The 14191-nt window shown below is 56.4% G+C and overlaps 2 protein-coding genes across 2 annotated transcripts; both read left to right on the forward strand.

Annotated features, from left to right (window-relative positions):
• Window positions 1-4689: 4689 nt before the first annotated feature.
• Window positions 4690-5121, forward strand: LOC127016241 (ribonuclease CL2-like). Its single transcript, XM_050896614.1, has one exon. It carries the CDS (start codon window positions 4690-4692, stop codon window positions 5119-5121), a length of 432 nt encoding a protein of 143 aa, XP_050752571.1.
• A 6801-nt stretch (window positions 5122-11922) lies between these two features.
• Window positions 11923-13991, forward strand: MBOAT4 (membrane bound O-acyltransferase domain containing 4). Its single transcript, XM_050896728.1, has 3 exons — window positions 11923-12041; window positions 12592-12807; window positions 13097-13991. The coding sequence occupies exons 1-3, from the start codon at window positions 11923-11925 to the stop codon at window positions 13989-13991; spliced, it is 1230 nt and encodes a 409-aa protein (XP_050752685.1).
• The last annotated feature ends 200 nt before the right edge of the window (window positions 13992-14191 follow it).

Genomic DNA, 14191 nt, shown 5'->3' on the forward strand with positions numbered 1-14191 from the left:
CGTTTGCCCTGGGGGCCGCAGGGAGAGGGCCTGCGCTGACCAGGAGGGTGTCGGGCAGTGGCTACTGCTGGACCCTCGTTGAGAGGACAAAACCCGGCAGCGGGCAGGTGCTGCCTGCCTGCGGCTCTCCAGGGCAGCAGCATGACGCAGGGCGCAACACCGCGCAGCCCGGCTGGGGCAAGGGTCAGCCTCGTCATGTAGCCCAGGCGGGACAGCTGGAAAGGCTGAGGCTGCTGGGGAAGAGAGAGGCCACGCAGAGAGCCAGGACCAGGGAGAGCCCCAGGCTGAGCATCGCGCTGCTCCATGATGGGCTGCAGTCTCTGCACAGATGATCTCTCGCCGTCACCCCAAGCCGAGCTCGGCCAGTCACCAGCAGCGCCAGTGTCTGTGCAATGTGAGGGTAATGGCATTAGCCGTCACCCACCACGCTGTGACCAAATGCCCTGTAATGTCACAAGGCCTTTGCCTGGCACCAAGCAGGCGGGGAAGGTCGAGGCAGGGAGGGAGGGTCCAGGCATCTGGCTTTCTAAGCCTGCTGCTCCCACGCCTGCCTCCTGCGCTGGGGGTCTGTCTCCCCACCGGGGGAGCGGGCCTGAGCCCCAGGGGCTGTCGGCCGTGCTCCCCAGTGCTGAGCTAAGAGAAGCTGTGCCAGCACAGGGGCATTGCCCGGGCGCCTGCCTGACCCACACTCGCCTTCAGTGCTGTGCCCAGGGGCAGCAGGGCAGCCATGGCATTGCCAGCAGTACCGTGGGGCACTCAGGGGCTTTGCAGGCACAGGCAGGAACAGACTCCTGGCCCAGCTGGGGTCTCACAAGCACCCCAGAGTGGTCCTTGCACATTTCTGGGCACCCCAGCGGCCTTTTGGTGCTCCCCAGCCACCTCCCTGTGCCTTTCTGTTCTCCCATGTTGGCCTTTCTGTGCCTTTCGTAGCCCCACAGAGCCCTTCTGTGCCTTTCAGTCCCATCCCCTCCCCAAGGACTTCTTGGTTTTGGACTTTTGGGATCTTTTGGTACACTCTGAGGCCTCCATGCTGAGGCAGCCTTGGCATGCTTGCCAACGCATCACTTTTGACCTTTCTGTGCCTTTCATGGCATCCCAGGCCCCTCCTTGTGTCTTTTGGGGTGACCCTGGGGGCTCTGCGTACCTCTCGGGCCTTCCCAGTGGCCTCTGTGTGCCTTTCGGGATGCTCCAGGATCCTCCTTGCACCTCTCGGTGCACCCAGTGTATTAGGAGCCTTGTGACAGACACTGTATTTGAGGAGTTAGTGATCTTGAACAGGCCACACCAGCTCTACTGGGCCCCATCCTTTGGGCTGGAGAAGCCCCTCTGTTGTTAAGGTCATCTGTAACGTACGACGTCTTTGGGAAAGGTGAGCTGCGTGTGGATGAAGGGGTGAAACCTGTTGATCCTGACCATTGAGACCGCTGCACTTTCAGCAGATAGTGAGCCACATCACAGTCAACCTGGGCAGGCACAGGCCTGTGACGTAAGATTTACTCGCTATCTATGATTTACTTGAGACGTTAAGGTTTACTTGCTATCTATATTCTTCTTCTACCTTATTAAAGCTTTTCTCTTCTTAAGCTGTTTGTTGTCGGGCCTTTCTTGCTGAGATCCAGCAAGAGCCCTGCACTGCCTCTCTCTCAGCCTCACCCCACCACACAACCCCTTGTGGCCCTCAGAGCTCCTTTCTGGGGCACCCCAACCTCCTCCGTGTGCCTTACAGCACACCCCTGTGTCCCCAGGGAGCCAGCAAGCTGCTTGGCCCCTGGAGCACACGGAGTGCTGCTCTGCAGCCCCTTGGTTGAACACATAGGTACTCAGTGACAGCACAGCGCTGGGGATGGGAGATGCCTGAGCAGGGCAGCTGTCCTGCAGGCAGCCAGGGGTGACAGTGGCTATCAGGCTTGTGCAGATGTGGGGCCCCAGTGGGCAGAGCACCCTGGAATGGGGTTTGCTGCTCTGGCTGTGCTCAAACAGAGCAACAGCCCAAAAGGCAGGTGCCACCTCCTGCAGGTTCTGTGCAGCCAGTAGCCCACGGCTCACAGGTTAGATCTGGACAGGGGCTTTTCCTCTGGAGGCTTCAGGTTGAGGATGGTCTGTATTGCCAGGGCAGAGACCAAGGGATGGTGGTCATTCTCCAAGGGCTGAAGGGCTGAGATAGAAAGAAAGAGAGTGGAGATCAAAGCCCTGTGTCTGCAGAGAACCCAGGCACCATCTCCAGACAGCGCCAGCCCACCCCACGCTATGAGGAAGCTGGGGCACCACGGGGCCAGCTAGAAGTTGCTGGTCTGGGCTGCCCCCAGTGCCTCGACTGATTCCTCCTCTCCCCTCTGCACAGGGGTGCAGAGCCCGCCTTGCCTGGGGCAGGGCACGCTGCCCTCACTAACCCACACAGACAGTCTGCAGCTTCTCGCTCTGAAGCCTCGTGTGCTGCGCAGTGAGCCCTAGGCACACGCAGCCCGTCACCCCCGCACTCGCCAGCAGCACAGCCCTGCCAGGCCATGACAGCCTGACCATCCGCCTGCCTCCCTGTGGGCAGGGCTGACCCTGGGGCGGCACAGGACAGCAGCCAAGGGGAGTGCATGGGGCCAGAGGAGGCTCCCGTCAGCTCACCTGTGTGGGCAGGGATGGGAGAGGGAGATGCGGTGCCCAGGCCAGCGCCGGGCAGTTGGGACTCCCCTGGGACAAGAGGGGACCACAGGTTGTGGCTCACCGATGCACCTCACAGCAACCTCTGGCAAGGAGGCCTGAGGGTCCTCCAGGTAGGGTAGGCTCTAGCACGGGTACCTGTACCATGCCAGCTAGAGACAGCACTGGGATGCAGGGCTGATGCAGACCTTTGCCAGGCATCCAGGCTTGTTCCTCCTCCTGGGGACACCATCCCCTTCCTACCCACACCAGGACAGTGGAAGGCAGAGTGTGTCCAGGGGGTGGTGATGAGAGCCCCCATCCTGCTTCCGTGCCCAGCAGGAGCAAGCGTCTTGTCAGCCTCAAAGAGTCAGCAAGGGGGCTGTGCTGATCTTCCGTGTCTGTGAGGTTTTGGCCAGGTGCCTGAGCTGTTCCCACTGCAGAGGCTGTGCAACTTTAAGGAGGATTTCTTGAGAGGCCCACAGAGCTGTAGAGATGCCTCCACAGCCCAGGGCAGGGCACTCTTCACCTTCATCATGGCCACTCTTAGACCTTTTCCAGCTCTTTTGGGGAAGGTGGTGCCCAGGATCGAGCCTACCCCAGGCTGAAGGACATGATGGGCCTGGGACAGACAGGGGGGCAGCTGTGTGCTGTCCTTGGGGACAAGTAGGTCAGGTCTGACAGTGACACACACTCAAAGGGTGCATCTCTCAGCAGCCCGTGGCCCTAGTGCTGAGGCCCACTTGTGGAGTGTCAGCATCCGGTGTCATTGTCCTCCCTGAATCACTGGTGGGGTCAAACTTTGTTGCTCATGTGGAAGAAGGGCAGCTGAGGGCTCCTTTCCGCTTTCTTCCTCATCCTCCATTTGCCACTTCCCATCGCAGTCTCTATCATGTCTTTGAAGAGGAGGATGGAGACCACTTGCACCCGGTGGTGACAGCCTCTGCTGGGCACCATATGCCTCTCCCTCTGGAGGGGACACGCTCTCCTTGGGGCTCCATCAGGTTCTCCCTGATGGTCAAGGGAAAGGGGTGCGTTTTTGATGGGCTCAGGCTGGCTCCTGGTTCTTTGCTTGTCTCTGCCTCAGTGGAGCAGCTGGGAGCCTGTGAGGTAACGGTGGGGCAAAAGGCATCCTGGCACTTCCCAGGGGTACGAACTTGCCTGCAAGGGGGCACAGGGGGAAGGGACACACAGCTCCCGAAGCAATGCGGGGCAGCCGTGGACATACCACATCATCCGAGAGGGGCAGGAGAGTCTGTCAGCTGCCCCAGAGGTGACGCTGACATCCTGCCCCCCCACCAGGGAACTAGGTATCTTGCCCTGCCACCCAAGGGGACCCAGGCGTCCTGTCCCCCATGGGACACGTGGCCGAGGCCAGAACGCATGGTGCAAGGCAACATGGGCAGGGGGCACCCAAGGGGACGTGCGCAGCCAGTCACGTGGTTTGTTAATGACTACCTAATGACCTTGGGGGGCCGCAAGGGGGAGTGGGGCCTCCTGGACGCCTAGCTCCCCCCACACATCTGCTGGACCTTGCTCTTTGCCCTGCCCCTCCTCCTGGATCCTTGCCCATTGGGCCCCGCTGGGGCCCGTATAAAAGAGGCATGGAGGAGTGGGAGGGATCCCAGAGACCCCGAGGCCATAAGGGAAACTGAGGCACACACACAGGTGCGGGTGAGGGATGCGTAGGGGACCAGCGTGTCTGCGGGAGGGGACTGTGAGGAACCAAGCATCCAGTGGGGGAGGGGGGATGTGTAGGGGTTCCAGGTGTCGGGGCAAGGGGTGGATCTATAGGGGACCCAGGAGTCCAGGGGGGGTGTTCTAGAGGTGACCCAGGCTTCTGGGGAGTGCAGAACTGTAGGGGACCCAGGCATCCAGGTGGGATCCACAGATGGCCCAGGTGTCCAGGGAGGGGTCCCCATTCATTTAGAGGGGATTTGTAAGGGGCCCAGGTGTCTGGGAGGGGAAATTTGTAGAAGAATCGAGCATCCAGGGTGGGGTTTCCAGCTGGGGGCCCAGAAGTCCGGATGGCCCTGACCCCACTTTCCACAGGTGCCCATGGCAGGCTGGGCCCTATGCATGGCCCTGCTGCTGGCAGCGCTGGCAGGGGCGGTGGGCGAGAGCCGCTATGAGAAGTTCCTGCGGCAGCATGTGGACCACCCCCAGACATCCGTGCTCGCGGCGCATCGCTACTGCGAGACCATGCTGGCACGCCGGCGGGTGACGGCCCCGGGGCGGCCCTGCAAGCCCTCCAACACCTTTGTGCACGCACCGGCTGAGGAGCTGGTGGCTGCCTGCACCCAGACGCCTGACGCAGCGGGGCTCCACAGCACCCCAACGTCCATGGGCCTCACAGCCTGCCGCCTGCGGGGCGGGAACACCAAGCCCCCTTGCGCCTACCGGGCCCGGCAGCTCCAGCACCACGTGCGTGTCGCCTGCCTTGACGGGCTGCCTGTGCACCTTGCTGGCACCCACGCGCCCCCCCAGTGAGGCTTGACATGGGGGGGCTGTAGGTGGGGACGTGGATTCTCCCTCCCGCTGGGGGCTCCGTTAGGGCCCGCAATAAAGGAGGTGCCACAGGCCTGGGCTCCGGCATCAGCTTCTGGGTGGACCCTGCGATCCTACCCCTCTCTGGGTGCCCCTGAGCCCCCTTGGGTGCCCCCAACCCTGTCCAAGGTGGACCTGGTCCCCCATGTGCCTCATAAACCCCTGGGTTTTCCCAGCCTCCTGGGTGTCCCATAGCCCCCTAGGATGCCTCTGACCTCTCCTGTGCCCCATAGACTCCCCTTTCCTGGGTGTTCTACAACTCCCCTGGGTGCCCCATAACCCCCCCAGGGTCCCCCTGATCCCCTGGATGTGCACCCAACTCTCTCCCCCGGTATCCTGACCCTTTAGGTGTCACATTGCTTTCCTGGATGCCCCGTACCTCCTGCAGGGTCTCCCAGCTTCCCACATGCCTCATAACTCCCTGGGTACCCCCAGCTTCCCCCATGCCTGCCCCATAAACCCTCATGTGCCCCACAGTCCCCTCTCCACATGCCTCTGACCCCATCTGGGGCCTCTCTGGGCCTGAGGCTGCTCTTGGGCCCCCTTGGCACCCCCACGGAGCCGAGCACTGGCTGGGGCCACACATAGCCCTGAACCACCACCCCACACACACTGAACACACACAAAACCATGACACGCACATACGCAAACGCACACAAAACATGCACTGTGTACACAACACACAACCACACACCACACTCACAACACAAAACACACACCAACACGCACACACCCACTCCTACACACAACACGCATACACAGCACAAACACACACAGCACATACACAATACACAAGCACATACACACAACACACACACTACATGCACACGCATACACAAACAAGTATTTTCTTGGGTTTGGATGGGATTTCATGTGTTTTAGCTTGTGTTCATCACCTCTTGTCCTGTCACTGAGCGCCACTAAGAAGAGCGTGGCTCCCTTGTCTTCATTCCTCCCCATCAGTACTTACCAGTACACTGATAAGGTCCCCCTGCCTGAGCCTTCTCTTCTCCGGGCTGAACAGTCCCAGCTCTCTCAGCCTTTCCTCTTATCAGAGGTGCTCCAGTCCCTTCATCATCATCAGCCCTTTGCTGGGCTCTCTCCAGTATGTTCATGTCTCTCTTGTACTGGAGAGTCCATCACTGGATCCAGAATTCCAGGTGTGTCTCAGTAGTGCCGAGCAGAGGAACAGGATCACCTCCCTCCACCTGCTGGCAACACTCTGCCGAATGCAGCCCCACAGGCTGGGGGTCCTCTTTGCTCTGGTCCTATTGCCGAGGGAGCCCTGAGGACTCCGATGGAAGTGCTGACATCCAGGTGCTGTGCTGCTGCAAAAAGGCAGCCCAAATGCACTCAGAAATTGTAGCTGAGGAGGAAAAGAAGCACAGCAAATGGTCTTCCTGATCCTTTTCAATTGCTCCCTGTCCAAGATGTCTCTTCCTCATGTGCCTTGAGTAACTCAGGTGCTCCTTTTCTGGAATTCAAGGGAAAGGCACTTGGAGGGCCCTCCGTGGACTGGTGGGCTCCAACTCTCAGCCCTGCCCCAGTGAGGAGAGCTCTACTCCCTGCACACTGGAGAGGAATTGGGGTATTTCAAGGGCATTTGGGGCTGTATTGGGTTTCCGTGGCAAGGTTTTGGTAGCGGGGGGGGGGTGGGGGGTGGGGGGGGCTACAGGGGTGGCTTCTGTGAGAAGCTGCTAGAAGCTTCCCCTATGTCCGATAAAGTTAATGCCAGCGGGTTCCAAGACGGACCCACCACTAGCCAAGGCCGAGCCAATCAGCAACAGTGGTAGCGCCTCTGGGATAACATATTTAAGAAAGGGAAAAGAAGTTACAGGGGAGTTGCAGTCGCAGCCAGAGAGAGAGGAGTGAGAAGATGTGAGAGAAACAACTCTGCAGACACCAAGGTCAGGGAAGAAGGAGGGGGAGGAGGTGCTCCAAGTGCCAGAGCAGAGATTCCCCTGCAGCCCGTGGTGAAGACCATGGTGAGGCAGGCTGTCCCCCTGCAGCCCATGGAGGTCCACGGTGGAGTAGATAGCCACCTGCAGCCCGTGGAAGACCCCATGCCGGAGCAGGTGGATGCCCGAAGGACGCTGTGACCCCATGGGAAGCCCGCGCTGGAGCAGGCTCCTGGCAGGACCCGTGGCCCCATGGAGAGAGGAGCCCACGCTGGAGCAGGTTTGCTGGCAGGACTTGTGACCCCGTGGGGGACCCACGCTGGAGCAGTCTGTTCCTGAAGGACTGCACCCTGTGGATGGGACCCATGCTGGAGCAGTTCGTGAAGAACTGTAGCCCATGGGAAGGACTCACGTTGGAGAAGTTCATGAAGGACTGTCTCCCGTGGAAGGGACCCCACGCTGGAGCAGGGGAAGAGCATGAGGAGTCCTCCCCCTGAGGAGGAAGGAGCGGCAGAAACAACGTGTGATGAACTGACCCAAACCCCCATTCTCCGTCCCCCTGTGCCTTTGGAGGGGAGGAGGTAGAGAAAATCAGGAGTAAAGTTAAGCCTGAGAAGAAGGGAGGGGTGGGGGGAAGGTGTTTTAAGATTTGGTTTTATTTCTCATTATCCTGCTCTGATTTGACTGGTAATAAATTAAACTAATTTTTCCCCAAGTTGAGTCTGTTTTGCCCGTGACGGTAATTGGTGAGTGATCTCCGTGTCCTTATCTCGACCCACGAGCGTTTCGTTTCATTTTCTCTCCCCTGTCCAGTTGAGGAGGGGGAGTGATAGAGCAGCTTTGGTGGGCACCTGGCATCTAGCCAGGGTCAACCTGCCACAGGGGCATTCCTGGCCTGGCAACTTGCAGCAGATTTACTTCTCCACCCTGCTCCCTCCTGGCCATGGAAGGAGCTGGGTGGGCTGACCCTCTCAGGAGGGAATACCTGGGGTCTCTGCAAGTACAAGGATTTGATCTCTGCTCTGTTTCTTTCTACCTTGGTTCTTCAAGGCTTGGAGGAGGACTCCAGCCTCTCCATCTGTTCTCTGGCAGCTCAGATCATCCTGACACTGACAGAGAAAAATATCACTGCTGTGATTTACCCTACGAACCTCGCACTACAGGCTCTGAAGAGCATGGGAGAGGTGGCACCCATCTTGGGCAGCAGTCCCAGAGCAGCAATGCCAGTTCTGGGATGCCCTGCACTCAGGAGCTACTTGAGTGTGCTGGAAAGTCTGGGTTGTTCCTGGCATTTCCCCTTTGCCTGCAGGGTAGCTCCACCCCTCCAGCACATCCCATTCCATTATTGCGCTGTTGGTTCACCCCTCTGCTGTGTTTTTCCCTAAGAAGCAACTCTGCTTCTTCAGCATATGTTACTGTCTGTTCCTTCTGAAGGCTAAAGGGAAAAAACCTCAGCCATGAAGGAGTCAGGATCATCCTGAGGGTGTTAGGACATCCACTCTTTCTGGCAGCCAGTGGCAATGCAAATCATACCCAGGTACTTTATCTCTGAGGCAAAGCACCAGCTGATCTGCTGGCTTCGTAACAGGATCAGAAAAGCTGTAGCTGCTCCTGCCATCTCCAAAAGGAGGTGCCAGGACAAGCACTGGCTCTCTGCAGGGCTTGCATATCATGTGAAAGGGGATGGAAGGGGAGCAGCATGCAGCCCTAGACCTTTTTTACCCCATCACTGGCTACTGTGCGTGGTCCTCGGAGCTGCATATATCCTGTCTCGGGAGCTCTGTGGTGAGGTTGAGGGGAACCAGCCCAGGAGATGGTCTCCAGTGATGTCAGTCCCTGTTCTAAATGTCCCAAAACCTTAGGAGGTACAAGAGGATCCGTCTCCATCTGGCCTTGGTCTCAACACCAAAAGAGAAAAAGGAGTTCCTCATAGCATTCTGCCTAGAAAATAAATCACCTCTTTTGCCACTGCTGGCACAGGGAAGGGCACAGGGCTGGCCCCTCACCCGCACTAAGTTCAGCTGATGTGGCTGAGCTCAAGAGTTGCAAGGCCGTATTGCAGGCAAAAAAGTGACTTGCAGATATTTCACTTAATTTATTGCCAATTAACATACACTTTTAATTACTGATTTGGGTATTGAGAAGCACAGAAGATATAAAAAATTACATGAGAACTTATGGAAATGCCTTTCCTCCCCTGTCCCCAGGCACAACTTCAGATCTCCATGAGTGGGATCACGGCTGTGATAAGAGACTTCCACACTGTCCTTAAACTACTGGGACGTGGCCCTTTATCCAGGGAGACAAAAAGGCCTTTGCCACAAGCAGCAGTGGGCCATTTACAGGCAGTGGTCAGCAAATCTGTGATGGCAACAAGTTGCAAAAAGCCAGCATGGGACTCGTGCCTGAAAATAAAGGAAGGATTTTTGCATTTTTGTGTTTTAATAAACCATTGCATTTATTTCTTAATTCCTTTCTCATTTCGGTACTTTCATGTCCTGCCTATCACAGCCAAATGTAAAGTCCCAAGGTTTGTGGTTGATTCTGCCTTATAACACCACAGGGAGACAGAAACTATCATCTCTGTTTTGTGGATGGGAGTTAAGTGACTTTCCTAAAGTCACAGAGAAAGCCTAAGAGAGGAGCGCAGTTCAGGCCTCCTGAATCCTATTTAATGGCCTCCCTTCCCATTTACATGCATTTTTCTGGAGAAAAGACAAACCGTGTCAGTCTGACTTTTTCTTTAAAATAACTTTTTTCGCTTTCAATGTACATCTTTCACTTTGCAGTTTGTCCTGCAGCAGATCAGTATAGGCTGCATTACAATAGGCAACCAAAACTGTTCCCAAAACAGCACTATATTCCACCAAGAAAGCAACTATAAACTTTCTGGATACTAGCCCAAAACGAGTGTCAGAGTCATATCTGCTTGAATTTCATGCTGAGAGTTTGCTCTGACAGTGGCCAGCCTGCTCTTCTCACCTGCTGTATTACCAAACAACTAATTCCTTAGCCAGGAACCAGGCTGTTGCTTGTTTAGTACATGCCAATGAAGCAAATAATGCTCTCTCACATGCTTCACTACGGCTCACATGCTTGCTCTAAGATCACACTTCCACCGCCCAGCATCTGATGGTGTAAAATGAGAGGCATGAGCACTGTGTTCACATTTCCAATGCTACTGTGGAAATTCATTTCTGCTTCTTGACAAGCCACGGCATTTTTGCAGAACCATAGCAGGGAATTGCTTAAGCAGGCACTGCAAAGGCCTTCAAAAATATTTGCTCAGCAAAGTCAATACTGGGCTCTATGGATTTGGCAGAATGAGTCCCATGAAACCAGGCTGTTGCTGCATGCCATGCATGCCAAAATTGACATGGAAAAAGCTGCTCTCCAGTGCTATTGCTTGCTCTTAAAATATACCTTGCACAAATACAGCAAAATACAGCCAGTTTCTCTGCAGCATTTGCTCTAATAATTTTTTCCATGGGGTTTTGTTCCCTCGCCTTCTTATAACCAAATAACTCATCCAAACAATGTGGTAAGCTTTCCAACATCATGATAGCTTGAAAAGCTCAGTGAAGAGTAGAAGCATTCATAAAAGTCAGACTTGATATATTTTTAAAATCAAAAGTTCTTTTTTTAATGAGCACAGTTCTTTCTGTAACTTTAGGCACCAATTTTGCTCTTTTTATTGAAAAACAGACTAATCTAAATATTTTGAAGCATTAATCAAAGGAAGGGGAAAACCTTACTTCTTCTACCCCTCCAATATGTTATTTTTTTTCTTCCAGAAGGAAATTCCAGGGTATTCCTCTTTGTATTCACACTGTTCATATGCCTAAAATAAAGCAGATATCAACTGAATTTTTAAAAAAGTCCATGAGCTTTCCATTTGAATTTGTCTGGTTTTTCTTAGCTGTATCTCACAACGAAGAGCCAAGTCCTGTAGACTGAGTTTCTTGGGCTTTTTTGTCTGTTTAGCATGAAATACTGCTGGTGGCATTGTGAGAGCAATAGCAACTGGCTTCACTAGAGATGACTCTTCAAATCACCTTTCAAGTCTGGCCCAAAAGAGGACCTTTTGCTTTCTCATATGGCACATTTTTGAATGAATGCGCAGTTTAAACAGTTCAACTGCAATGACTAATTTCTACCATCACAAGTATCTCCGTGAGTCCATTCATTTTTTTTTTAGTTCTTTATTTACTTGAAGAAAAGTTGTTTGGAGAGAACAGTGCTATTCCTTTATCTCTGGTAAATGAAAAGGCCCTGTAGCTTGGTCTGAGTGGTGGGGCTGAGGGGCTTACCCTCCCTCATCACTGAGAAGTGGCAGAGCCCATCCTCTCTTTTCCGTGACCAGGGGTTTAAATACTGGGATGTCCCCACCACTACCCCATAACAAGTGAGCCGCAAAAACCCCACAGCTTTCTGTGAAGGACTGAGCTGAGAGGAAGCAAAGAGAAAGGACCAAGCCTCTGGGAGTACCTAGGGATTTTGCTCTGAGGTGCATCCCAGCATGGCACATGTGGCAGCTCAAAGAGGCTCTTATCTCGGCAGCTCGCTCTTGCTGTCTTCGAAGTATGTGGTAATGGCCCAGGCGTCTGGCAGAGCAAATAACCAGCCCCAGCTTTTTCCACCTACACACAAACCTTGGGACAGAGGTGCTTGAAGGAGTCAGCACTGACGAATGCAAAAAACATACCCCTCTTCCTGCAGATACCTCTGTTTCCTTGGCTCTGCTCTGTTTTTTTGAGGTTCTGCCACATATAAAGAGGAGCCAGAGCAGCCCTTGGCTCAGTCCTTTCTCCAGGCATCAGAGGCAGTTGAAGAAACAAGGTGCTCGATGCGCTGGACAGACCTGCTTGTCCTTCTCCCTGCAGCCCCGTACCGACTGGCGGCTTTCCCCTTTGCTGCTCTCTTCCACCACCTCTGTGCTTCGGGGCACCTCTCTCTGACTGCCCGGTACGTGGTCGTCACCCCTGCTGCTGCGCCGAGGGCAAGTCATGCCTGTGGATGCTTTCTGGGGGCTCTCCTGGCCAGAGGTGCAGCGGGACACGTGGTAGTAAGTCCCCGCTGACTCGGGTAGGGACGTTTGTATGGCTTGGATGTGAGCTGTCCCCAGTCCCTCCTCTCTGCAGTGGGGCCAGATCAAGGTTGTTAAGAACAAAACAGCCAGGCCAGACACTCCAGTGTTGTGAGGGATGGGTTTAGGGGTGTACCAGGATGAGCACATGGGCAAGGGGAGCAGGGCAGGGAATGGGGACTGTCTCTGGTGTGACTGGGATGGGGGCCAGGCAGGGCCAGCAGTATCTGCCCCAGTCCCCCCACCATTCCTGCTTGCAGCCACGATGGTCCTGGTGATCCCTCAGCCCCATGAGAGGCCAAGAGGGAGACTACAGGGGGACTGTGGAGGCTGCAGGACCCAGACTAAGCCCTGCTATCAACACCCTGGCAGGAGTTTCAAGCCCCATTTTCCCCAAAGGGCAGCCAAAGGGCATCTGGTCTCTTCTAGGTACATATTCCTCCTTGCCGGAGGATGTCTCCTTGCCAGCACAGCCATGGGCAGCTATGCTGTGTTGCTCCTCATCCCTGCCACTGGCTCTGTGCTCATCCTCCTCTTCGTCAGCCCAGCTCATGCCCACACCTGGGTCTTCGCTCTCCAGATGTCCTGGCAGACACTCTGCCACCTGGGTCTGAACAGGCAGGAGCTGGACCCACAGGATGCCAGGTAACCCCTTGGCTCTGCCTCCTTCCCACTCCTACCCTCCACAGGCTGGAGGCCCTCCCGGTCATTTTGTGAGGGCGGAGGGCCCCCCGGGCCACACTGGCTCGCTGTTCCACAGCCGTCAGTCTCCCCTCTGGCTCCGGCTGCATCCCCCTGCGTGGGCAACTCTGCGGGCATGGCAGCACTCTGGGGAACATGGGACAGCACATCCCCCGTGTGCAGCCTTGCACCCGTGCCTCTAACGCTCTGTTGAAGGGACTCTCAGCAGCTCTCGGGTGCCCTCTTCTTCCAGGCCAGCCGTTGCCCTCTCTGCCATCATGCTGCTCACCCAGAAGGCTACGTCTCTGGCCCTGGACATCCACGAAGGGCTCATGCCGCTCCAGCTGGGCCAGGGGCTTTTGCAGCGCGCGCTGCCCTTCTGCAGCTATCTGCTCTTTTTCCCAGCCCTCCTTGGAGGTCCTCTGTGCTCCTTCAGCACGTTTCAGGCCCGGGCCGAGTCCTGCGGTGCTCTCCCCCGCCCGCTGAGGGCTGCCGGCCAGCGGTGCCTCTCTGCGGTGGCCCTGCAGGGGCTGCGCACGGGGCTGGCAGGAGGGCTGGCCGGCAGGCAGGGCTGCGCCGGCCTGGGCTGCCTGCCCCCCGTCTGGGCGCGGGCTCTGCTCCTCAGGCTGGCCTACTATTTGCACTGGGTGCTGGATGAGGCCCTCCTCGAGGTGGCGGGCTTTGGGCCGGAGGTGGGCCAGGGAGACCTTTCCGTCCGCGACCTCTGGACACTGGAGACCACCCACCGCCTGGCCGTCTTCGCCCGAACCTGGAACAAGAGCACGTCCCGCTGGTTGAGGAGACTTGTCTTCCAGCGCTGCCCGGCCCAGCCACTCCTAGCCACCTTTGCCTTCTCTGCCTGGTGGCACGGCCTCCGGCCCGGGCAGGTCTTTGGTTTCCTGTGCTGGGCTATCATGGTGGAGGCCGACTACCGCATCCATCCCTTCCTCAGCGCCTGGGCCACCTCCCAGGGCATGAAGCTCCTCTACCGTGGCACAACCTGGGTCTTCACGCAGCTCATCGTCGCCTACATCCTGGTGGCTGTGGAGACCGAGAGCTTCCCCATGCTCTGCCTGCTCTGGACTTCCTGCAACAGCATCCTTCCCCTCTCCTACGGCCTCGCACTGCTGCTGCTGCTTGCCAAGTAGCCAAAGCAGAACTGAGCCTGTCCTGGGCTAACTTGTGCAGCTGGTGGAGCACATCCCTGCACATGTGAGCACAGAGGGTGAGAAGTGCTATTGGCCAAGCAATCTCATATAACAGCATCTCTGGAGAACCAGGTTGGCTTTTACTCCTGCGATACCCCCCAGCTTCGAGGGATGCTCTGAAGCAGGGAGGCGAGGTCACC

The sequence above is a fragment of the Gymnogyps californianus genome, chromosome 4 (genome assembly GCF_018139145.2).
Source record: "Gymnogyps californianus isolate 813 chromosome 4, ASM1813914v2, whole genome shotgun sequence".
NCBI classification, from domain to species: Eukaryota; Metazoa; Chordata; class Aves; order Accipitriformes; family Cathartidae; genus Gymnogyps; species Gymnogyps californianus.

What these genes read in the sequence shown, in the direction of transcription:
- LOC127016241 (XM_050896614.1), top strand. Translation starts at nt 4,690, where the DNA reads ATGGCAGGCTGGGCCCTATGCATGGCCCTGCTGCTGGCAGCGCTGGCA.
- MBOAT4 (XM_050896728.1), top strand. Translation starts at nt 11,923, where the DNA reads ATGCGCTGGACAGACCTGCTTGTCCTTCTCCCTGCAGCCCCGTACCGA. An exon ending in CACCTCTCTCTGACTGCCCG is followed by an intron (nt 12,042 to 12,591) that starts GTACGTGGTCGT and finishes GGTCTCTTCTAG; the next exon opens with GTACATATTCCTCCTTGCCG. An exon ending in CTGGACCCACAGGATGCCAG is followed by an intron (nt 12,808 to 13,096) that starts GTAACCCCTTGG and finishes CTCTTCTTCCAG; the next exon opens with GCCAGCCGTTGCCCTCTCTG.